General features: G+C 43.8%; 1 protein-coding gene across 1 annotated transcript; it reads left to right on the top strand.

Annotated features, from left to right (window-relative positions):
• Nucleotides 1-3,693: 3,693 nt before the first annotated feature.
• Nucleotides 3,694-13,035, top strand: fastkd5 (FAST kinase domains 5). Its single transcript, XM_084325447.1, has 2 exons — nucleotides 3,694-3,821; nucleotides 9,224-13,035. Exon 2 carries the CDS (start codon nucleotides 9,255-9,257, stop codon nucleotides 11,736-11,738), a length of 2,484 nt encoding a protein of 827 aa, XP_084181573.1. The 5' UTR covers nucleotides 3,694-3,821; nucleotides 9,224-9,254; the 3' UTR covers nucleotides 11,739-13,035.
• Nucleotides 13,036-24,166: the final 11,131 nt, after the last annotated feature.

Raw genomic sequence — 24,166 nt, 5'->3', positions numbered from 1 at the left:
GTTGCAGTTCAAAGTGCTTCACAACAGTAAAAAATACAGGCATAAGCGGGCATAAAAAAGATAGACAGGTAGCAAGGTATGGCAAATCACAGTGTTTCACATTAGGATCTAGCATCCCAATAGTCTCTCCGCTTACAGTTTTCAGTAATACAAATAATAAAAATAGTTTAAAATGATTCAGTTTAAAAAGTCGAAAAATTATTAAATAGAACGGACATAAAAAATACAGGCATGAGCGAGCATAGCAAGGTATGGTAAATCACAGTGTTTCACATTAGGATCTAGCATCCTAATAGGCTCTCTATTCAGTAATACAAATAATCACAGTGTTTCACATTTGGATCTAGCAAATAATAAAAATAGTTTAAAATAATTCAGTTTAAAAATAGTCATCAGTAAGAAGTAAAAGGTGCGGGGGAGCTCCAGTAGCTCACCGCGTACCTCGGACGCTATTTCGGCGTCGGGGACAACCGTGCGTGTCACGGATCTGGGGTACACGAGTTCGACTCCCGGACTCGCCGTATTTTCTCAGAGTGTCTTTCCCCCGATCTATACCCCATTCAACCTGTTTCTGTCGGTCATGCTTGACCAGAAAAAGCTATAAACGCTAAAAGAACCAGCTGACTGGTCAAAGTTTAAAAAAAAAAAAATAAGTAAAAGGTGCGATAACCGACACATGAATTTGATAGGCAGTGTATAAGAGTAGGCAGGGTAAGAATAGTGCAGGTAAGTACAAGTTGTGTCAGGATATCCCTGATGTTTCCTCTTGCCACTAGGTGGTAGCAGATATCTATCAGTGAAATGCCTGAGCAAAGAGATAGGTTTTAAGCTGTCTTTTAAAGATGTCTAGCGAGTTGGCTTCTCTCATGTTTTGGGGTAGTTTGTTCCATAGTTTTGGGGCATAGTTGATAAAGGCTGCATTACCAATCCTCTTTTGACTGCTTCTGGGAGCCTCTAGTAGTCCAGCAGCTGATGATTGCAGTGTTCTTGCTGGTGTGTAATTTATTAGAGTGTTGGCGATGTAGCTAGGTCCCTGTCCATTTAGAGCTTTGTATGTAAGGAGAAGGACCTTAAAGTCAATTCTAAATGTTACAGGAAGCCAGTGTAAAGCAGCTAAGACTGGACTAATGTGCTCTCTCCTTTTGGTTCTAGTTAGCAGTCGGGCTGCAGAGTTTTGGATTAGCTGAAGCCTCTCTGTGGTTTTCTTAGGGAGACCTGTGAAAAGTGCATTACAGTAGTCTAACCGGCTAGATATGAATGCATGAATTAGCTTCTCAGCATCGTTCTGATTAATAAATGGTCGTACTTTTGCTATATTTCTGAGATGGAAGAACGATGTTTTCGTCACTTTGCTAATATGAGAATTGAAGTTCAGTTCTGAATCTATGATAACCCCGAGACTAGTGACCTCAGATTTGATCCAAGGGGTTAGTCCCCCCAGGTTCTTTATTAATGTTTCTTTTTTAGTTTTGGAGCCGATAATTAGAATTTCAGTTTTGTTCTCGTTTAGTTTCAGGAAGTTCTTACTCATCCATTTATTTATTGCCAGTAAGCAGTCTGTAATGGAGCTAATCGCTGTATCATTTGGTTCAGCAGATATGTACAGTTGTGTATCATCCGCATAGCTATGGAAATCTACATTATGTTCTCTGATGATATCACCCAGCGGTAACATGTAAAGGGAGAAGAGTAAAGGACCTAGGCAACTCCCTTGTGCAACTCCATAGTTGTTGTCGTATATATCAGACATGTGATCTCCTAGTTTAACATAGAATTTCCTCCCTCTGATGTATGTTTTAAACCAGCCTAGCACATGTTCTGCGAAACCGACATGGTTTTCAAGACGATCGATTAGAATATCGTGATCGATTGTATCAAATGCTGCACTGAGATCTAGCAGGATAAGGATGGAGATCTTATTCTCGTCAGAGTTTAGTCTGAGGTCACTGATTATTTTGGTGAGGGCAGTTTCAGTGCTATGATATTTTCTGAATCCCGACTGAAATTCTTCCAAGATGTTGTTTTCTTCAAAAAAATTGCATCCAATGTAATAAAAAAAAGTCAACCAACGAACTCGATTCTTGTACCGGATCTCCTCTCTGGTAAACAAGAATACCCTGAAGACTCTGGCAGGAGCACTCATTCAAGGGTACTACGACTATGCTTGCACCTCATGGTACCAAAGCACCTCAAAGCCACTAAAAAACAAAATACAAACATCTCAAAACAAGCTAGTCAGACTACTGCTTGACCTGACTCCTAGAACCCACCTCACCCCTGCCCACTTTGACAACCTAGGATGGCTTAGAGTAGATGACAGAGTACAGCAACTTGCAATGGGCCTGGTCTACAAGATACACTACGCGACCAAGGTACCCATGTACATGTCAAAATACTTCCCAAAGGTCAGTGAATACCACGATCACAACACCAGAGGGAGCTCCACAAATCATGTTAAACACAGATTCGGCTCAAACAAGGGACTAAACACGTTTCGCAATTATGCCACATCAATGTGGAACGCCCTACCCAAAGCTGTAAAGGAATGTGAATCACTACCCACTTTCAAAAACACTCTCAAAGAACACCTACGGGAGACTGCAATTCGAAACTGGCCCCTACAAATGTCCTAACCCAGTTGTACAGTAAATGACCAAGTATGGCTTTGTCAGTATTCCAATGTACAGTGTACAGTGTTCCCCCCCCCCTACCCAAACCCCCCCACCTCCAATGTACAGCCCCCACCCACCCAACCCCACCCCACCCACCCAACCTCCTCCAATGTACAGTTTCTACGTCAAATGTATACACTCTTTTTCTGGACACTTTTTGTATCACAAACAGTACTGTATTTGCAAATCTGATATGTCATAAATATATAGATGTAGCAGTACTGTCTATTTGTATGTCATATATGTTATGATGAATTGAAAATGGGGGACCCTGATGTAAACAAGACGAAAGTCTTTCTCTGGTCTGCATCCCCTTAACAATTGTATGTATTGAGCTGTAGCCTACTGTACTGTACCCATTCTGCAATCTGTTAATAAACTTTTCAATCAATCAATCAATGATGAATTGAAAATGGGGGACCCTGATGTAAACAAGACGAAAGTCTTTCTCTGGTCTGCATCCCCTTAACAATTGTATGTTTTGAGCTGTACTGTACTGTACCGATCCTGCAATCTGTTAATAAAGTTTTCAATCAACCAATCAACGCAAAGTTGGCGTGATTTTTGCCCGTAGCCTTTGTTTGCGAAGACGCTCTCTGATTGGCTAGGCCGTGTACAGCGAAGAATGAATGAATGAATGAATGAAAACTTTATTTAACAGATTGCAGAATGGGTACAATACAGTACGGCTCAATACATACAATTGTTAAGGGGATGCAGACCTGAGAAAGACGTTTGTCTTGTTTCCATCAGGGTCCCCCATTTTCAATTCATATAGTAGAAGAAAAGACCCTCTCTGACTGGTTTAGCTCCGAAGGGTCTCGTCCGCCTTGTACATATTCTCTGCTTCGAAGTGGTTATGCTTTTAGGCATTCTTTCGAAGTGGTTATGCTTAGAGTTAGGCATTCTTTCGATTTCGAAGTGGTTATGCTTAGAGTTAGAGGGTTAGCCAATCGGAGAACGTCTTTTTCTTCTTCGCTGCAATCAAAGAGCGTCTTCGCTCACAGAGGCTACGGAAAATAATCACGCGCGCAGTTTCTGTAGGTCACGTCACACACACATGCTTCCGCTTTGACTGCACGACCTACAGAATAAGCTTTGCGAGCATGTTCCGAGAATATTTGTGCCAACCTCCGAAGATACGTAACGGTAAGTTATAAAATATAATTTATTTTGTCATACAATCGCATTTGAGTAAACACAAGGCCGCTAACGTTTAGCTAGTAGTAACTGTTAGCTAGCATTATGCTGCAGATATCTGTTTGACTGGCAGGGACCATTAATGTTTTTACATTTGGACGAACACTGTCAAAAGTTCCAAATAACTAAACTTGCTGTTGGGCTCCCCTTTGGGGCTACACGAGTCGCACACACCTTCTACTTAATTATGTCCTTCGCTTCCTTGCCTGGCTAACTGTTACCCCACACATAAAACGCTTTTACAAACTGGGCAGTAAGTAACGTTACATTAGTTAGGCCGTGTCCATGGCTCCCGATAGACTTATGTCCATTGATTGATTGATTGAAAAGTTTATTAACAGATTGCAGAATGGGTACATTACAGTACAGCTCAATACATACAATTGTTAAGGGGATGCAGACCAGAGAAAGACTTTCGTCTTGTTTACATCAGGGTCCCCCATTTTCAATTAATCATAACATATATGACATACATCATGACATACAGATAGACAGTACTGCTACATCTATACATTTATGACATATCAGATTTGCAAATACAGTACTGTTTGTGATACAAAAGTGTCCAGAAAAGGAGTGTATATACATTTGGCGTAGAAATTGTACATTGGAGGAGGTTGGATGGGTGGGGTGGGGTTGGGTGGGTTGGGTGAGGGCTGTACATTGGAGGTGGGGGGGGGGGGGGGGGGGGGGGGGTTGGGTAGGGGACACACACACATTTTACACTGTACATTGGAATATTGACAAAGCCTTACTTGGTCATTTACTGTACAACTAGGTTAGGACATTTGTAGGGGCCAGTTTCGAATTGCAGTCTCACGTAGGTGTTTTTTGAGTGTTTTTGAAAGTGGGTAGTGATTCACATTCCTTTACAGCTTTAGGTAGGGCGTTCCACATTGATGTGGCATAATTGCAAAACGTGTTTAGTCCCTTGTTTGAGCCGAATCTGGGTTTTACATGATTTGTGGAGCTCCCTCTGGTGTTGTGATTGTGGTATTCACTGACCTTTGGGAAGTATTTTGACATGTACATGGGTACCTTGGTCGCGTAGTGTATCTTGTAGACCAGGCCCATTGCAAGTTGCTGTACTCTGTCGTCTACTCTAAGCCATCCTAGGTTGTCAAAGTGGGCAGGGGTGAGGTGGGTTCTAGGAGTCAGGTCAAGTAGTAGTCTGACTAGCTTGTTTTGAGATGTTTGTAATTAGTTTTTTAGTGCCTTTGAGGTGCTTTGGTACCATGAGGTGCAAGCATAGTCGTAGTACCCTTGAATGAGTGCTCCTGCTAGAGTCTTCAGGGTATTCTTGTTTACCAGAGAGGAGATCCGGTACAGGAATCGCGTTCGTTGGTTGACTTTTTTTTATTACATTGGATGCCATTTTGTCACAGGAAAGATTAGCCTCTAGGATGGAACCCAGGTAGGTAATTTCATCCTTCCATGTTAAGACCCTAGCCAAGCAGCAAGGAGTACCTGTGTTTCACCAGCACCTAAATTACATTTCATATTGACAAATCCGTACAAAGACAAGGTACAACCCATTTTCCATAATAATAATTGTATCAATCAATCAATCAATCAATCAATGTTAGCTAAACGGTAAACACATTGTCTATTTGCTGCCCAACTGGGAGATGTTTTCACCCAAAGAACTTCATGAATTGGATGAGATATCAAAGAACAAATTATACCTGGAGCACCAACAACAACCTGGCCCTCAACAGGTCTCTTCTTCCTGAGATCTCCTCAGATTCTGGTGAAATTTTACACCATAGCAATCATACTCGCCAACTACATCACAGTCTGGTATGGCAACTGCACTGCCTCAGACCAGAAATCACTGCAGAGGGTGGTGAAAACCACCCAACCAACGCATCACTGGTACATACTACATAGGGGTGCAACGGTACACAAAAACCACGGTATGTACCTCGGTTTTGAAGTCAATGTTCGGTACGGATTTTCGGTACAGTGGGGGAAAGTTTGGCTTTCCATGTTCCACTCGGGTGATGTAGTGTGCTGTAACTAATTGTACTTGTAGGGCTGTCAACAAATATTCTATATTGAAATTAACACTTTGATCGCCATGGGTTAAATTCATAATTTACCATCCCTAGCCAGCTCTATTTGTCTATGGAGAAGTTCCCCTTCTTTGCAGGGCTATAACTTTTTAAATTCTATTGCTAGATTGCCATTATTATGGCCCATTCAATGTCCTATATCCATTGTTCAGGGTGTAGCAACGATATACTTTTTCATTCACATATTCATACTAAAATATGGTCTAAAGTATAAGTGTTTTTATCGTTTTCTGCAGCTTTCTCCAGAACTTGATTTATAGCTCCAAATGCATTATATTGATGATGAAATACAGTTTGATAGCAATCGGCGCAAGATAAAAAATTTCAACTGGACGTGGTTCTAGAAGTTACTACGTATCATCTGATATTGACCGGATGGGCGAGGGGGCGTTTATAATTCCGTGGGCAACATTATACCATTCGTCTAGTGTTGGTCATATGGTCATCAGAGCAGTTTATATGGAATACGTTAGAAAATAACGCTGGATCTTACCGTATGTTCCTCGCGCCGTTGGACGATCAGCGTGGAGTAGACCGTTTTCGATTATGGGATGTTGATCCTGATGAACCATTTCCAGGTTGTATAATACTATATACATCCAAATAACGTTGTTTATTGAGTTAGGGCGAGCGATTGATCATTCAGTGTGTTGAGATGGAGTCCGGCTACCGATCGCGAGTGCCCGGACGACATATGGATGAGCACTTCCTGTTTGGCGCGCCCCTCCCTCTTGGCCGATCGGCCACCAGATGGCGCTCTCGAACCGTTAGACAGTTGAGTGGAGCTCACCAGTACATCTCATGGCTCCGGAGGAGAAATATGATTTCGATCACAGATTTTTGAATTATTGATATCAAAGATGAGTTACGGCGTCTTCGGCAGAATGAGCATGGCTAGGAATGACGTCTAAACACGTCATCTGCGATTAAAGTGTTAATAATCGACTTGTAATTTTTTTTTAAATAATTATATTAGATTGTTAGTGGTTAACATACCGTTGTATTCGTTCGGTACACTACACAGCCGTTCGGTACGGTACGGTACACACTGAAACGGTTCGGTACGGATACGTGTACCTCTACACCCCTACTGGTACATCACTCCCTGCAATTGAGTCTATCCATCACAAATTGTGTCAAGGACTAGGACATATCCCAATCATGGACCGTTTGCCCTCCTCCCCTCTGAGATGAGCTACGGGAACCTCTGCTCCAATTCAAGCAGAGTAGTGTACCTCAGGGCAAGTAGCTACAGTTAGGGGTGGACGGTATAAACGGTATACGGTATAAACGGTATGAATTTGCTCTACGGTATGGATTTTGACTATACCGTATAACCGGTAGTGCAGCTCTAAAATAGCAATGACGTCATGTAACCACAGCGCGACTATTTCACTCGCATTTGCCCCTAAAAATAGATAGAATTAGTCATAGATAATAGATATGTGCGAACTAGAAAAAGTTATTTAGGAGGCTTCGCGCAGTGGGCGTGCCAGCCCCTCCCGCATGCATGTAAACACGGGTCTAGTAGTAGTCTAGTGGGACGGGACGTCTCCCTGAGCTAACGTTAGCTTAGCTACCGTTACAAAATGACCCAGTCAACTATTCACTTTTAGTTTAATACATGATGAGGCATTGTCTAACCGAACGGTATCTAGTCGGCCAGCTACCGATAGCTCCTGACATCAACAAACGCTCCATCAAGTCTAGTAGAGTAGACGTGTATGATAGCTCCGTTAGCCGTTAGCTCACGTTAACGCAAATTAGTTCACCGTTCAAAACGAAATGTCCCATTGAACTAAATAATTCACTGAGGCGTTGTATTAACGTTATATATCCGGCTAGCAGTAGCTACAGATAGCTCCTGATATCAATGTCTTATAACACTGATTCGATGCGTATTCGAGCTGAGGGCTTGCTAACGTTATAGTACCAATACAATAGGGTCCAGGTGCAGCGCCGGAGAATCCTGGCCGTAGCTCTGCTCGAGGCTACTAGAGTATAGGTCCAGGTGCAGCTCTGGAGAATCCTGGCCGTAGCTGGAGGCTACTAGAGTACACACAGACAGTGGAGCTTGTTGCGTGGTGGCGATGTCTCGCAGATAATACAAGTACAAGTCTAATTATATAATATATATATTTTATAAAAAAAAAAAAAATTATATAAAATAAATTTTTTTTATCAAAAACGATGATACCGTGATATATACCGTTACCGTCTATGCTTCAAATTATACCGTGATATAAATTTTAGACCATACCGTCCACCCCTAGCTACAGTGTCATTGACCATATTCACACAGTGACCATTTTGCTCTTATGTCAAGCTCGGGTTGGGATTTCTTTGGGTGGTCCATCGAATCTTGAGAAAGCCACTTGCACAGCAGAGCAGCCGAGTTGGGATAACGATTCATAATATCCACCGGCTGAGATGGGAAGATTTTAAATTGGCATCAAAAAGGGGAGGCTACGTGGCGTAGTGGGCAAGGCGCTCGCCACGAATGCGGAGACGCTGGGCTCGCCTGTTCGAGCCCAGCGCTCCACATTGCTTTCAGTTTAGCTGGTCGTTCATACTAATACACATTGGCCGTATTAGGGGGTGGGAAACTGATGGGTGGGGATCGGGCGTTGTGGACAGTGACTCCTACAGGTCGGTTGGTGCGCCTGCGCAGTAGAATCAGGAAGTGTCGGGGGCAGCGTGAGCCTCCCATGCGTTACTCCTCGCCACTGAGAGATCGAGCTGCGCAGGTGAAAAGATGCGACTGCTGTTACCTCAAGTACCAGAGGGGACTTGTGCTATGTATGACTTAGTCCACATTGCAGCCGGCTTGTGGGAGGCAAGAAACAGCGTTCGTGACAGGGGAGGGTTGAATTGGATGATACGAAATTGGGATGAGAGAAAATATAGAAAATGAGAGAAAGTGAAAAAAAAAAAATTGGCATCAAAAAGGAGAAAATCTGCACTCACAAAATATGTTGAAATGCTTATTTTAAAGTGGAACACCACTAAAAATAAGAATTCCCATATTTCCATGGGACAAACAAATGAAAGTTTTTTAGCCCTCTGGCCTTTGTCAGTGTTTACCGTTATTGTACTTAAGATTTAAATTGAACCTGTAACTCCTTTTGTAAATATGAGTGTTAGCAATTGCATCAGACAAAATGGTATTTGAACCTGAAATATATTTCACAATGTGGTATATGTAGACTACAGTACCGTCTCCAGTGCTTATAAATGGTAGCTTGTGTTTTAACACTATACCTTTTGTCTTTTCAGTCGGGGGCGTGGATGTCTGACAGGAAACAGGATGCTCTGTCGATGCATGGCCAGGCTACGCCATCTCTCTCCAGGTGTAAGGAAGGATTACCTCCGGGCCCGACACCTGCACAAGGCGCATGGCCAAGTGGAGGCTGAGAGCCATGAGCAGGAGGCCAGGGAAGTGTTGCCTCAGCACCAGGGAATAGCACTCCCAGGGGGCTATAGACTGCCCTACAACCCCTCTTTGTACCATCGCTCCCAGCGGGAACCCGGAGGCCCTGTGAACAAGGCAGAGGGTGACAAGGACGAGCCCTGTGACTCCGCTCTCACACATTCCTTCAGACAGCAGAGCAACCACTACAGTGTGAACTCCTCGCGGCGCCTCTTCAGCGTCCAAAACACACTGCTGGACCTGGCTTTCAACAAGGGCTCTGGTGCTCGGACGCCGTCACCACCGCCACACCACAGAGACCCCTCACCACCAGACGTTACAGCCCACCCACGTGCCTTCCAGAGGTGTCGGCCAGAGTACGCCTCCATGACCCTTGACCACAGCCAACGGCTTCCCCCTAACCAATTCAAAGAGGCCATGATGCTGCTCCACAAAGTAACTCTTCTGAAGGGCAGCATGGAACCAGCGGACATAACTCTGTTCCTCAGGGAGCTCAGCCGCTCGCACCCAGACCAGACCCCTTTAGTGAGGGGCGATACACGCTTCATCATGCTCCTCCGTTATTCTGTGGAAAACCTGCAACGCTTCACCCATGCACAGCTGCTGGAGGTACTGCAGTCGTTTGTGTGGCTTGGCCTGCCTCCCAGTCACACCATGCTGGCGCTCTATGAAGCTGAGCTGATCCACAGAGCTGGTCAGATGAGCCTCCACCAGCTGCTGCTGGCCGCCGACCTGTGGCGCTGCCTGGGGAGGCGGGTGCCTCATTATCTAAAATGCCTGTTTTACTCTGTCAGCCTGTATCTAGGACAGATGGATGAGGCTGAGCTAGTCCAGTTGTTGTATGTTATGGGAGAGGGGAGGGGGTGTCCTGCAGACTTGGTGAGTCCCATAGAGCAGCGCCTGATGCGCCACCTGGACCACCTGGAGCCTGAGGAGGTGGGGGCGGTGTGTTTGGGGCTATTTAAGTCCCAGACATCACTCTCTGCGAATGCAGTGAATTGCATCGTGGATAAGGCACAGTCTGTGGTGGAGAAGATGAGTGACTTTGCCATGGTGAATGTGCTGAAACTGCTGCGTTTCAGCTACCTGGATCACAAGGGGTGGCTGGAGGCCATGGCACATGAAGTGCCCCGCCGAACCCCTGGGATGGGTGTCCAGGGGCTGATGCACGTGGCGCTGGCTTGCTCTGCCCTACATTACCGAGATGACCGAATTCTTCTGGCTATGGCTGAGAGGCTGCCCTCACTGGCACCACACTGCAGGAGCAAAGACTCAGCCAAGCTGCTGTGGGCCTTTGGTACTTTGGGTGTCCGCCCTAGCCAGTGCCCAGATCTCTACCCCAGCCTCCTAGAAGCTCTGAGACGGAGTAAAGCAGAGTTCAAGCGCTTCCCAGAGCACCTTCTCACCGGCCTTCTCGGCCTGGCCTTCGTCTCTAAGTTCCCAGAGGACCTGCTAGCTTTGGCCTTGAGCCCCGAGTTTGTCAGCCTGGCCATGACGTCTACACAGCTGGAGCTGAAGAAAGACTTGTTCACATTAGATGGGACGGTGGCCCTGGAGTTGCCCCACTGGACTGGCCCGCGACTGAGCTGTGAACTGAGGGAAGAGGTGACAGAGATGCTGTGGAAATACGCCCAGTCAACTGTCTGTCTCAAACCGGAGGTTCTGGAGGCAGAGATGGTACTCCAGGACCTGCTGGGAGGAGAAGAGTTTGTCCATAAAGTGATGATCCTCCCTCACACCCGCTCCATCGACCTGGAAGTCCATCTCGACCCCGCAGGTCAGCCCATACCTGTGGCATCAACATCCTCTGATGTCACTTCCCCTCTGGAATCGAGCCTCTCCACAGGTCCTTCTCTTCAGGGCTGGGAGAAGTTGAACACGGGAGTAACGCTCACTGATGACCTCCTAGCACAGCTGACAAACAGAAAAAACACAACAGCCTCTTTAACCCCGCCCCCTGATTTTCAACAGCAACCTCTCCCATTAATAGAAATGGATGAAAGAGGGAAGCACGTGGCGGACGGCCTCCTGGGGGCTCTCGCTAAACCGGGGAACCAAAGCGATACCCCTAGTAGTGACTCGCACAAAGCCACGGTTAAGCTGGCTATCCAGGTGTCCAACAGGAACCACTACTGCTACCGGTCACAGCAGCTGCTGGGTTTCCATGCCTTGAAGAGAAGGCAGTTGGAGATGGCTGGGTACAGCGTGCTGGAGCTGCACCACTGGGAGTGGTTCCCACTGCTGAGGAAGAGCCGGGCTGAAAGACTAGCTTATATGCACTGTAAGATCTTCACCAGCCTTGATGGAGAAACTAGCTCACATGCACTGTCAGGTCAGCAGCAGCCTGGATGGAGAAACTAGCCCACATGTACTGTCAGGTCTGCAGCAGCCTGGATTGACTTGAGAGACTGTGGCCACTGGCCAGTATACATGGAAACAGGACAGTCCAAGCCATAACTAGACATGCCTACCACCAAAACAAATTACCATAATAATAATAATAATAATAATAACAAGTCGAGTTAAAAAATTAAAAAATAATAATTAAAATGGTCTTTTTAACCAATAAAATAAAGTGTCAATAAAGGTGCGTGTGTGTGTGTGTGTAGCCAGAAACATGGCGAGTTTTGAGAACTACATATTGATGTAGGCTATAATATATCATGTGTGATGTGTGTGTATTAGGGGTGGGACGATACATCGATCCAGATCGATACATCGATGTAATTATCAACGATCGAATCGGATCGATGCGATGTAATAAGATCGATTCATATCGATACTCTTATTTTGAAAATCCTGTGGCGAGTCTCATAACTGATTGTGTTAAATGGGCATATGATATCATCTCATATCGATCGCAGGCACCTGAATCTAATCGTATCGTATTGTATCGTGAGAGACTTTGTGATATCGGCAAATATCGTATCGTTGTCCAAAGAATCGATATCGTATCGTATCATGATGAAACTGGTGATTCCCACCCCTAGTGTGTATGCTAGCAACTTTGACAGCCATAGATTAACCTGCAGAGCAGACATTCTTTTCTGGGGAAAGATACATTTTTATGATAAAGAAGATTGTTTCATTAGTAAAACTGCTTGTTTTTAAACCAGAAATAGAGAGAAACATTCTAAATTAAACTTTTTTTTTGAACAAATGTTTTTTAGCTCTTTTTCTTATGACTTTTTCTACTTGTAACACTGAATACAATACAGCTGGGAGATACAATGGCAAACATTTGAATTTGCCCTTAAATTTTTTTTATTCAATATACCCAACTATTCATGCGTTTCTTGTTCTCTTATGTTAGCTCGTCAGTAGAAAATATAATGAAATATTAATTTATTATCTATTGCAATGCAGTTTAATAGCTATTGAAAGTGGTGAAAGCAGTTGTAAACACTGTACATGCAGTTTTTTTTGCTGTAGGCGTCAATTACAACACATTTAGAACTGTACCCAGGTAAGACTGTCATGGTTCCACTCCCAAATAGAAATTCTTTGGGACATACTGTTCATTCTCTATGATGTCATCGCTGTCGGATAACATGATGAGATGATTGTGAAAAGAAAGATACGCTGGAAGAAAATCTCCACCCTATGCCAGTGTCGATGCTATAAACCATGTGAATACGATTACCGGTATACAGGTTTATACTGCTCAAAAGATGTTTGTAATTTGCCAGGATGTCCATTAAAATGCTGTTTCAGAACTTCTCAGTTTGCTGTTTTCCAGATGACTCCTGTTCATTCAGAGGTTGAGTGGTCATCTCCTGTGGTAGATATACTGTTCTATTGCAGGCACATGCAGTTCTACAGTGTGTGAATATTGTATTGCATATCAATTCTAAGTAGCTTAATTCAAATAGTTAATTAGTGCCCTTCTGTCCGTACTGTATTGAACATGTTTGACTAGAATGGATACATCCAAGTTCAAGTTGGGACTGCGTCCCTAGCAAATGGAAAGACTGATAGGTGATATGTACAGGCTTGGAGACATTTTTATTTTTGGTCAAGTAAATCGAAGCACACAAGCATAGGTAGTATAAAAATGGATTATAAAATAAATGGTATATTTATCCTGGATATAATATAGTCCCAAAAAAAGCATTACTATAGTATAGTAATATAGTTAGTCCCAAATAATTTATATTATGAGAAAATATAAAATAAATATAGCCTAATCTATATAATAATAGTATCTTACATTTATATAGCACCTTTCAGGAGACCCAAGGCGCTTAACAGGAGGGGGCGGCTAAGGGAGGAACAGGGAACAACGTAACAACAAAATAATAATCAAAAGGAAAGAAAGAAAACGAAAAAAGTAATTTACAAATTTGGTGAAGAGGTGTGTTTTGAAGGAGTGCAGGGATGTAGCACTACGGACGTTTTGAGGGAGTGAGTTCCAGAGGGTGGGTGCAGCCACAGAGAAGGCTCTGGGACCAACAGTCCGCATGTTGGTGGTGGGGATGGAGAGGAGACCGGAGGGCGGGATGGAGGAGGTCAGCTAGGTTTTGATTGATTGATTGATTGATTGATTGAAACTTTTATTAACAGATTGCAGAATGGGTACAATACAGTACAGCTCAATACACACAATTGTTAAGGGGATGCAGACCAGAGAAAGACTTTTGTCTTGTTTACATCAGGGTCCCCCATTTTCAATTCATCTTAACATATATGACATACAGATACAGTACTGCTACATCTAGACATTTATGACATACCAGATTTACAAATACAGTACTGTTTGTGATACAAAAATAGTCTAAAAGTATACATTTGATGAAGAAACTACATTGGAGGAGGGGGGGGGGGTTGGGTAGGCGGGGTGGGCAACTGTACATTGGAGGGGGTTGGGTTAGGACATTTACTGTACATTGGAGGGGGTTGGGTTAGGACATTTACAGGGGCCAGTTTCGAATTGCAGTCTCCCGTAGGTGCTCTTTGAAAGTGGGTAGTGATTCACATTCCTTTACAGCTGTGGGTAGGGCGTTCCACATTGATGTGGCATAATTGCGAAAACGTGTTTAGTCCCTTGTTTGAGCCGAATCTGGGTTTAACATGATTTGTGGAGCTCCCTCTGGTGTTGTGGTCGTGGTATTCACTGACCTTTGGGAAGTATTTTGATGTACATGGGTACCTTAGTCGTGTAGTGTATCTTGTAGACCAAGCCCATTGCAAGTTGCTGTACTCTGTCGTCTACTCTAAGCCATCCTAGGTTGTCAAAGTGGGTAGGGGTGAGGTGGGTTCTAGGATATTGTCACCCACTGTAACTGAGAAGCCGTCGGTCTTGCTGAGTTTGTTATTTGAACCGAAGAGAATGGACTCTGTTTTACCCAGGTGTAATGGTACCAGGGGTCAAGGGAGTGAAGGGCTTTGTAGGTGATGAGGGTGATCTTGAAATTGATGCTGGACTTGACTGGAAGCCAGTGGAGGTGGATGAGGGGGGTGATGTGGTGCCAGGACTTGGTGCGGGTGAGAACCCTGGCAGCAGAATTTTGCATATATTGTAACCTGTTCAGGGCATTGCTGGGTAGCCCTATGAAGACAGAGTTTGCATAGTCAAGACGGGAGGTGACGAAGGCGTGAATGAGAGTCTCTGCTACAGAGTCGGGGAGAGATGGCCGGAGTCTGGAAATGTTCCTGAGATAGAAAAAAGCTGATTTGGTTATTGTTTTTATGGGAATGAAAGGAGAGGGTGGAGTCCAGTATGACGCCCAGGTTGCGAACTTCTGGGGAAGGGTGGATTAGGCAGCCATCCACTTCAAGGAGGAGATCTCCAACCTTCCGGAGCAGTGACTGCTTGGCCACAACCATGAGCTCAGTCTTCTTGCTATTTAGCTTCAGGAAATTGGATGACATCCAGGCCTTGATGTCAAGGAGGCAGTTGACGAGGTGCTGTGGGGGGAGAGGAGTGGAGGGTGAGGTGCTGATGTAGTGTCGTCAGTGTAAGAGTGGAAATTGAGACCATGTTTCCGGATGATGTGACCAAGGGGGAGCATGTAGATTGTGAAGAGGAGTGGACCAAGAACGGAGCCCTGCGGCACACCTTGGTTGACTGGGGCAGGGGTGGAGGTGGAGTTGCAGATGGAGATGAACTGTTTTCAGTCAGTGAGGTAGGACTCGAACCAGGTGAGAGCAGTCCCAGTAACACCCAGGTGGTCAGAGAGGCGGTTGAGGAGAATGGAATGGGAGACCGTGTCAAAGGCCGCAGATAGATCCAGGAGGATGAGGAGGCTGATGTGACCGGAATCGGAGGCAATGAGGAGGTCGTTGGTGACCTTGGTGAGGGTCTCTGTGCTGTGGTGTTTCCTGAAGCCAGATTGAAAGGGTTCATAGAGCTCATGGTTGGACAGGTGTTGGTGCAGTTGGGCGGCCACTTCTCTTTCCAGGATCTTGCTTAGGAAAGGAAGGTTGGAGATCGGCCGGTAATTCCCAAGGTCATCTGGGTCCAGACCAGGCTTCTTCAGGATGGGTGTGACTATTGCTGTCTTGAAGCTAGAGGGTACCCTGCCCGATTCCAGGGAGGAATTAATTATTCCCACGATGATAGGGCACACGGCAAGTAGGCCAGCTTTGACCAGGACTGTGGGTAAGGGGTCAAGGGAGCAGGTGGAGGCCTTGGCCTTGGTGACCAGCTTAGCCACCTGGAGAGCATCGACAGGTGCAAAGGAGGAGAGGGAGCACTGAGGCGGATTAAGAACAGGTGGGGGGTGAAGTGCCCAGCACCCCCACCCCATCACACATTGGATTGTGATATGAAAGAGATCACCATGCAAGCCCACCTTTGTAATTACTATACTAACCGGTTTAGGCCTAATATTAACCTAATTAGCTGGGATCGGATTGGGCTCTCCAGAAGAGCACACTATTGTTACACCAATAGCAATGCTATGACAGGTCCACACCTGTTAATGAAAAGAAGGCATCAAAAACCAATAGCCAAACCGGTTAGTATTTATGTAATGTAATACAAATGTGCAGCTGTTCAAGAGCAGATTAGGTCAATATACTGATATCCTATGTTTAATAAAAGACCCAAATCAGCTAGTTTCATATTCTAATCTACACAGTAAAGAAGCTAATTTCCTTTGTGCTTGAAATATAGTTGTATTCTTCATTGCAAAGTGTCACAGAGGTTACAGAGACTGGCCATCCTTTAACCGAAAGGTCTCAGGTTTGATCCCCCACAGCAACAGCCAATGTGCCTAAAGGGATATTTCACTTTAGTAGAACAAGTTTCAGCAGTCTTACCTCATCTACAAGTAAGCTAGCGACAACTGCTGTCCCTGTCATCTGCTGTTAACACTGCCATTCCTCCCAGGTGTCAGGCTCCTCATTCACTTCCCTTCATTTTGTTGACCTAGTTTAAATAGCATACTTCTGAAATATAAACAAACTACTGCTGCGCAGATTTCAATAAAACAGACAATTCTGAGTCAAAGGTAGTCATATTTGTTTGGCAGTTGATGTGTTTACACGTTTATTGCCTTTGAGAAATAAAAGCAGATCCGGTCAATTCGTTTAGGTTTGAGTGTTGTGTATCTTTGCTTTGCATGGAATGTTCAGGGAGTGGTTACCATGGTTACATGCTGCCTTGCTAGAAGAAAGATTCTATAAATTCTGTGAAAACTACACCTCAAGTGAGAAATAGTTCCTATACTCATCATTTGAAAACAGTAACAGTAGCCCAAAAACAAGTATCTGACGGGCAGACCCCAGGTGGTGAGAGCAGGCAACTGCACCTCCTCATCCATCACTCTCAACATAGGGGCCCCCCAGGGCTGTGTTCTGAGTCCCCTCCTCTACTCCCTGTACACACATGACTGTGTGGCACAGCGGAACAACAACACAATCATCAAATTTGCTGACGACACAGTAGTGGTGGGCCTGATCTCTGCAAACGACGAGAGGGCCTACCTGGAGGAGGTCAAGGTTCTAGCGGGATGGTGTCAAGAGAACAGCCTCTCCCTGAACGTCAGCAAAACAAAGGAGATAATTGTGGACTTTAGGAGGTCGGGGGCCAGGGACTACAACCCCCTCAGCATCGACGGGTCACCGGTTGAGAGAGTGAACAGTTTTAAGTACCTCGGAGTCCACATATCCGAGGACTTGACATGGACCACACACATTGACAGTGTTGTGAAGAAGGCACGGCAACGCCTCTACTTCCTCAGGAAGTTCCAAGTCAGTCAGAAGATCCTTAAGAACTTCTACTCATGCACAATAGAGATCATCCTGACTGGCAATATTACCTCCTGGTTTGGGAATAGCACCGCACAAGACCGTAGCAGACTACAGAGAGTGGCCCGTTCAGCCGAACGCACAATTGGAGGGGGGCTTCCCACTCTCCAGGGCATTTACAACAAGCGGTGCATGGGCAAGGCTAAGAGAATTATCAAAGACTCCAGCCACCCAAACAACTGCCTTTTTGAACTGCTGCGGTCAGGCAAGCGATACCGGAGTCTCATGGCAAGCACAGAGAGACTCAGAAGAAGCTTCTATCCCCAGGCCATCAGGATGCTCAATGAACAATAACACTATGTAACAACCATCAAATGCACTCACAGCACACACATCCACACGCACACACTCACTTTAAACAAACAACTCACTGCAGCACCCAATTTAACCACTTTAGAACACCTAAGCACACTTTATATTTATTGGTAAAGAATTTGCACTACAACCCATACCTCATTACACCTTACTGTAAATTGTACCTCATCCCACTTCTGCTTTGCACTGTATAGTATATTGTATGGTAACTCAGTTACTTCTACTCTACATTGAGCATTGTATATATGTATATACTGAACACTTTTGTCTACGTACTTGACTTCAATTTTATACTTATCTATTTTTGCCTAGCACAGTCTCTGGAGCGTAACAGAAAGAAGCATTTTGTATAAAAGTATTCTGTACTTCTGTATGACAAGACAACTAATAAAGAAACTTGAACTTGAACTATTGTTTGTTTATTATTCAGAAGTATGATTTTTAGACTTGGTCCTCAAAATTTATGGAAGTGAATGAGGAGCCTAAATGACATGTTCTACTAAAGTTAAATATCCCTTTAAAGTGTCCTGAGCACGCTGCAGGTTCCTAATGTCTGATCCCTCTTGAGAAATGTGTGTGTATGTGATTCTGAGAGCAGTATGCAAAGACATGATTTCCTCATTACACTCTCCAAATATATCATATCGTATCATATCTTGTAGCCTGGAAGAGTCTCAGTATGTCAGCTTTGTACTTTTGTACACAGTATGTTGTTGTGGAGTGTATTGGCCTTCTTTTATTTGACTCTTTACAAGGTGAGCTGCTCCCTGAAGGGCAAAGTAGCGTCCTTGTGAAAACAACTCATCCTACACATTTGGACAAGACCAATCTCTTCACGTAGAGACTCTGGACATGTTTATAGACTGGATGAGGGTCAACCTTTTCGATGTCTTCATTTGTTCACAAAACGTCCTCGGTATGGAGGACATGAGTCTACTGCCAAAACAAATGATCATGGCTGTGTGACCATTCCCTTTTCACAACCATTGAAGGCGTACTAGCTGCATTGTTGAAGAATCTATCCCTCTTTGTTGGATGGCTGATGGTTGTAAGACGCACCTACCATCTTACACTGTTTGTACACCAGCCCACTACTGTGTTGCAGAATCACACAGGACACAATCCAGATGTGTAGGACATGATGCCAAAAGGTGGTTCCCTTATAGAAATGTTTTTGGAAAAATCACTTATTTTTTCCCCATATGCTTTTCCATTGTTTTCGGAACACAATCACATTTTGATTTACACAATCCCACATGTGCTATGTGCTTTAATGATTTCGCATGTGCAATTGTCATATTACATGAAACTTTGCATCACGTCAGATCACGCTACCTTCATATAAGCTACATGTGATATAGAATCACATGTGAAATCATGTTATTAATCATGTGTGAAGTGGTCCAAAAACATATCAAGCTATAGGATGTATAATTATTATCTTTTTAAACTATAGACTCATGTGTTTTTTCTGTAAGGGATGGTAATCAGATGCATTCATAGCATGTGTAGATTCAATCTCTCAATCTACTAGATTGCTATTACCTTTTTAAATTAAGAAGAAATAATTCCACAGTGTAGTCTATCACAGTAGTACAGCATTTTTATTGTTGTGCATTTTCAGTTAAGTTTAATAGGCTACATTCTACAATGTTACAACGCTAGAATGTAGACTATGCAGCTAACACACACAAACACTATGCAGCTAAAAATAAACATAGTCTTCTACTACCATGCACCATTCCTATACTAATATGTCTCTACTACTATGCACTCAACACTGCAGCACCCAAGTTTCAGCACTGTTTGATGAACATTGTTACTCAGTTGTAAGAGTTGTAGGGCTGGACTGGGACAAAACATCGGCCCTGGCATTTTTGGCCCAGACCGGCCCACCACAATCGGTCGGACACCACCCACCAGTACACCATCCTTGCGGTCCCCTTAAATATGCGTACGCGTACCTACTGTACTATTCCCCCAAACCACTACAAAGCTGGATAGTAAGTGCCATGGACAAGTGTACCAGTGCAAGTGGACCAGTGTACTCACTCGCTATTGGCTGAATCTTGTTTTGGGTGGTGATACGTGGTAAAAACACCTGCATCATAGCAGGCTCAGGACAGGCAAAGTAGTCTATAGCCTGTTCATCCCTGTCTCTCTCCTCCACAACCTGGCTTGACTAGACTTGAATGAATGAATGAATGAAAACTTTATTTAACAGATTGCAGAATGGGTACAATACATACAATTGTTAAGGGGATGCAGACCTGAGAAAGACGTTTGTCTTGTTTCCATCAGGGTCACCCATTTTCAATTCATATAGTAAGGATAATAAGGAGAGAGAGAGGTGATTACAATTAACTGGTACATTCAGGTACAGAATTGTTGGAATTCCCTGACAAATATGTGCAAAAAGCTGTGATATTTAAACAATACCATACTGGTAATGAGCAAATAGTTGTTTATTCAATTAATGCATGGAGCTGTTCCATCTTATTTCATTTGATACTAACTACTCAGTTCATAGAGATTTCAAGTATTCAAATATCGATGATGAATATTGCATAAGGTTTACACAGTTAATATATCACCTTTTTGTTTTATATTCATGTTCAGAGAGGAGTAATAGTTAGATATTTGTATGTGATTTACATGGCAATTAAATCAATGGTGTGCTTGTTTGTTTGGAGAGTTTGACCTACAGTTAACTAGAGCTACCACAGATAGTAATAAGTTATAACAGTAAGTAATCCATACCATATATATCCTAATAGTTACCATACCACCATACTTGGCTTAAAACCATACTTGTATATTATACAGCCTTTTCATCCATCTTTATCAAGGGAACCCTTATGCATGAATGAATGAATGAATGAATTAATGAATTAATGAATTAATGAATGAATGAAGTTTATTTTTCGGTCTTGTTTCCCGATAAATCAAAAACACACTTGTGTGGACTTATGATCCTAATGATTTTTTAAATAATATTATGATGATACGATATGGACCTAGGTCAGGTCACTCACAGCAACGTGGGCTTAGCTTATCCAACGCGATGCTGACAAAATAACGTTAGCTATGAATGCATCTGATTACCATCCCTTACAGAAAAAACACATGAGTCTATAGTTTAAAAAGATAATAATTATACATCCTATAGCTTGATGTTTTTGGACCACTTCACACATGATTAATAACATGATTTCACATGTGATTCTATATCACATGTAGCTTATATGAAGGTAGTGTGATCTGACGTGATGTAAAGTTTCATGTAATATGACAATTGCACATGTGAAATCATTAAAGCACATAGCACATGTGGGATTGTGTAAATAAAAATGTGATTGTGTTCCGAAAACAATGGAAAAGCATATGGGCCATGAGATGCGTCGGCACAGTCCAGCCCGAAGTTCCTGCTGATTTGTCATACAGAACTTGTCATTTTGGATAAAAGCGTCAGTAACAGTGTGAATGATACACAGTAGAGTTCTCTGGACACAAACAATGATACATTCCATCTAGAACACAGCAGTATGAATGCACTCTTCTGCACATCATCTGTTTGAATCGAAGGTTCAAACTCAAGGGATAGTCACGGATATAAACAATATCTCACAATGATTATAATACACACCTAAACAATTGTCATAAACTGAATCCATGGTGTTGACCTAACATGCTTATGCCACAACTCAAACCCAGCAGTCCGTGAGTCAGTATGTGGGCCTATTCTGTAATCTCTTATATCCCCGAACCAGCTCTCCCTTGTTCACAGTTGTTTTGAGTGCTTGTTGTTTCCCCCATCTGTACGTCTGCCCTTCCCTTTCATATACTGGTGAATGAGCAAGTTGTGAGTCAGAGGCATCCTTGAGGACAAGTTGTGTATGTTCGTCTTAGCTGCCTTTTGAGCCTGATCTTTCAATATGTCCTGTGTGTGTGTATGTGTGTGTGTGTGTGTGTGTGTGTGTGTGTGTGTGTGTGTGTGTGTGTGTGTGTGTGTGTGTGTGTGTGTGTGTGTGTGTGTGTGCGTGCGTGCGTGCGTGTGTGTGTGTGTGTGTGTGTGTGTGTGTGTGTGTGTGTGTGTGTGTGTGTGTGTGTGTGTGTGTGTGATCACTGATCAGTACTAGCTAGTGGCTACTGATGGTTACGCAGGCTGGTGCCTAGTGAAGACATTTTGCACTTTACCCATTAGTTGCACAAAAGAGTTTGTGTTTGAATGACCTTGTCTCAAAGCATAGAGAGTGGAATAAGTGAAGAAGGGTGTGTTTTCCTGAATGCATTCATTTGATTACATCTAGATTTGAACCAGTTTTCTTCTGCTGTCTCCCAGGCAGATGTGCGCCTACAGGCAGCTAAGTGGGTTGTTGACAGAATGTGTCATGACAGGAAGTTACAGTACAATACAACATTTGGTGCATTGGATTGATTGATTGATTGAAAAGTTTATTAACAGATTGCAGAATGGGTACAGTACAGTACAGCTCAATACATACAATTGTTAAGGGGATGCAGACCAGAGAAAGACTTTCGTTTAGTTTACATCAGGGTCCCCCATTTTCAATTCATCATAACATATATGACACACACGACATACAGATAGACAGTACTGCTACATCTATATATTTATGACATACCAGATTTGCAAATACAGTACTGTTTGTGATACAAAAAGTGTCCAGAAAAGAGTGTATATACATTTGACGTAGAAACTGTACATTGGAGGAGGTTGGGTAGGTGGGGTGGGGTTGGGTGGGTGGGGTTGGGGGGACGACGACGACTGTAGATTGGAGGTGGGAGGGGGTTGGGTAGGGGGTGGGTGGGGGACACTGTACACTGTACATTGGAATACTGACAAAGCCATACTTGGTCATTTACTGTACAACTGGGTTAGGACATTTGTAGGGGCCAGTTTCGAATTGCAGTCTCCCGTAGGTGTTCTTTGAGAGTGTTTTTGAAAGTGGGTAGTGATTTGGCCCTCTTATTACACATGTGATCCGGATATGGCGTGACACACAGAAAAAGTGTACTAACCACCATAAATGGCACAGGCATTCTCCCCTATTTAATAACAATTCAATCCTTATTGCACAACAACCTATCAGATATCCTGGATGGGAAAAGAAAGGCATACACATTGGGGGATATCTTCGATGACCATGGTCTCCGCAGTTATCGAGATATACTCAACAAATTTAACCTCACCAGTTCCACTTATCTCTTCTATCTACAAATAAGAGCAGCTTTGAGGGCTCACGGAGTCCCATTAGATATTCCACTTGAGTACCACAGATTTCACAAATTATTTTATGATAAGGAGATGCCGAGAGGCTTCGTCTCTGACTTTTATCGCCACTTACTTACGTCCTCATATAAGGTCCTTCCCCTAGACTCGGTTTGGAGGAAGGATTTTTTTTTGATCCACTTTTTCTCCCATTTTTTTCTATATTTTCTCCCATCCCAATTTCGTATCATCCAATTCAACCCTCCCCTGTCACGAACGCTGTTTCTTGCCTCCCACAAGCCGGCTGCAATGTGGACTAAGTCATACATAGCACAAGTCCCCTCCGGTACTTGAGGTAACAGCAGTCGCATCTTTTCACCTGCGCAGCTCGACCTCTCAGTGGCGAGGAGTAACGCGTGGGAGGCTCACGCTGCCCCCGACACTTCCTGATTCTACTGCGCAGGCGCACCAACCGACCTGTAGGAGTCGCTGTCCACAACGCCCGATCCCCACCCATCAGTTTCCCACCCTCTAATACTGCCAATTGTATTAGTACGGACGACCAGCCAAACTGAAAACAATGTGGAGAGCTGGATTCGAACACGCGAACCCAGCGTCTCCACATTGGTGGCGAGTGCCTTGCCCACTACACCACCTAGCCACCCGGTTTGGAGGAAGGATATCCCAAACCTGGAAGTAGATTTTGATTGGGATGCAGTCTGGGAAAATGTTCGGCTATCATCACGCAACCCAGATCACCAACAGATTAATCTTAATTTTGTTCATAGGACTTACCTGACCCCTAGACGATTGCACCTAATGGGTCTCAGACCGGACTCTCGATGCTCCTTGTGTTCAAATGATGCTATTGGTACATATATGCATATGTATTGGGAATGCCCTCCTGTCAAGACTTTCTGGGAAAATGTCACCATTCAATTATCAGAATTTTTGTCTCTAACCATACCTACACTGCCTTCTGTAATTG

This window comes from Notolepis coatsorum, assembly GCF_963971535.1.
Source record: "Notolepis coatsorum genome assembly, chromosome: 11".
Lineage (NCBI taxonomy): Eukaryota > Metazoa > Chordata > Actinopteri > Aulopiformes > Paralepididae > Notolepis > Notolepis coatsorum.
The sequence above is the reverse complement of the archived record's forward strand: the minus strand, read 5'-3'. Positions and strand labels throughout refer to the sequence as shown.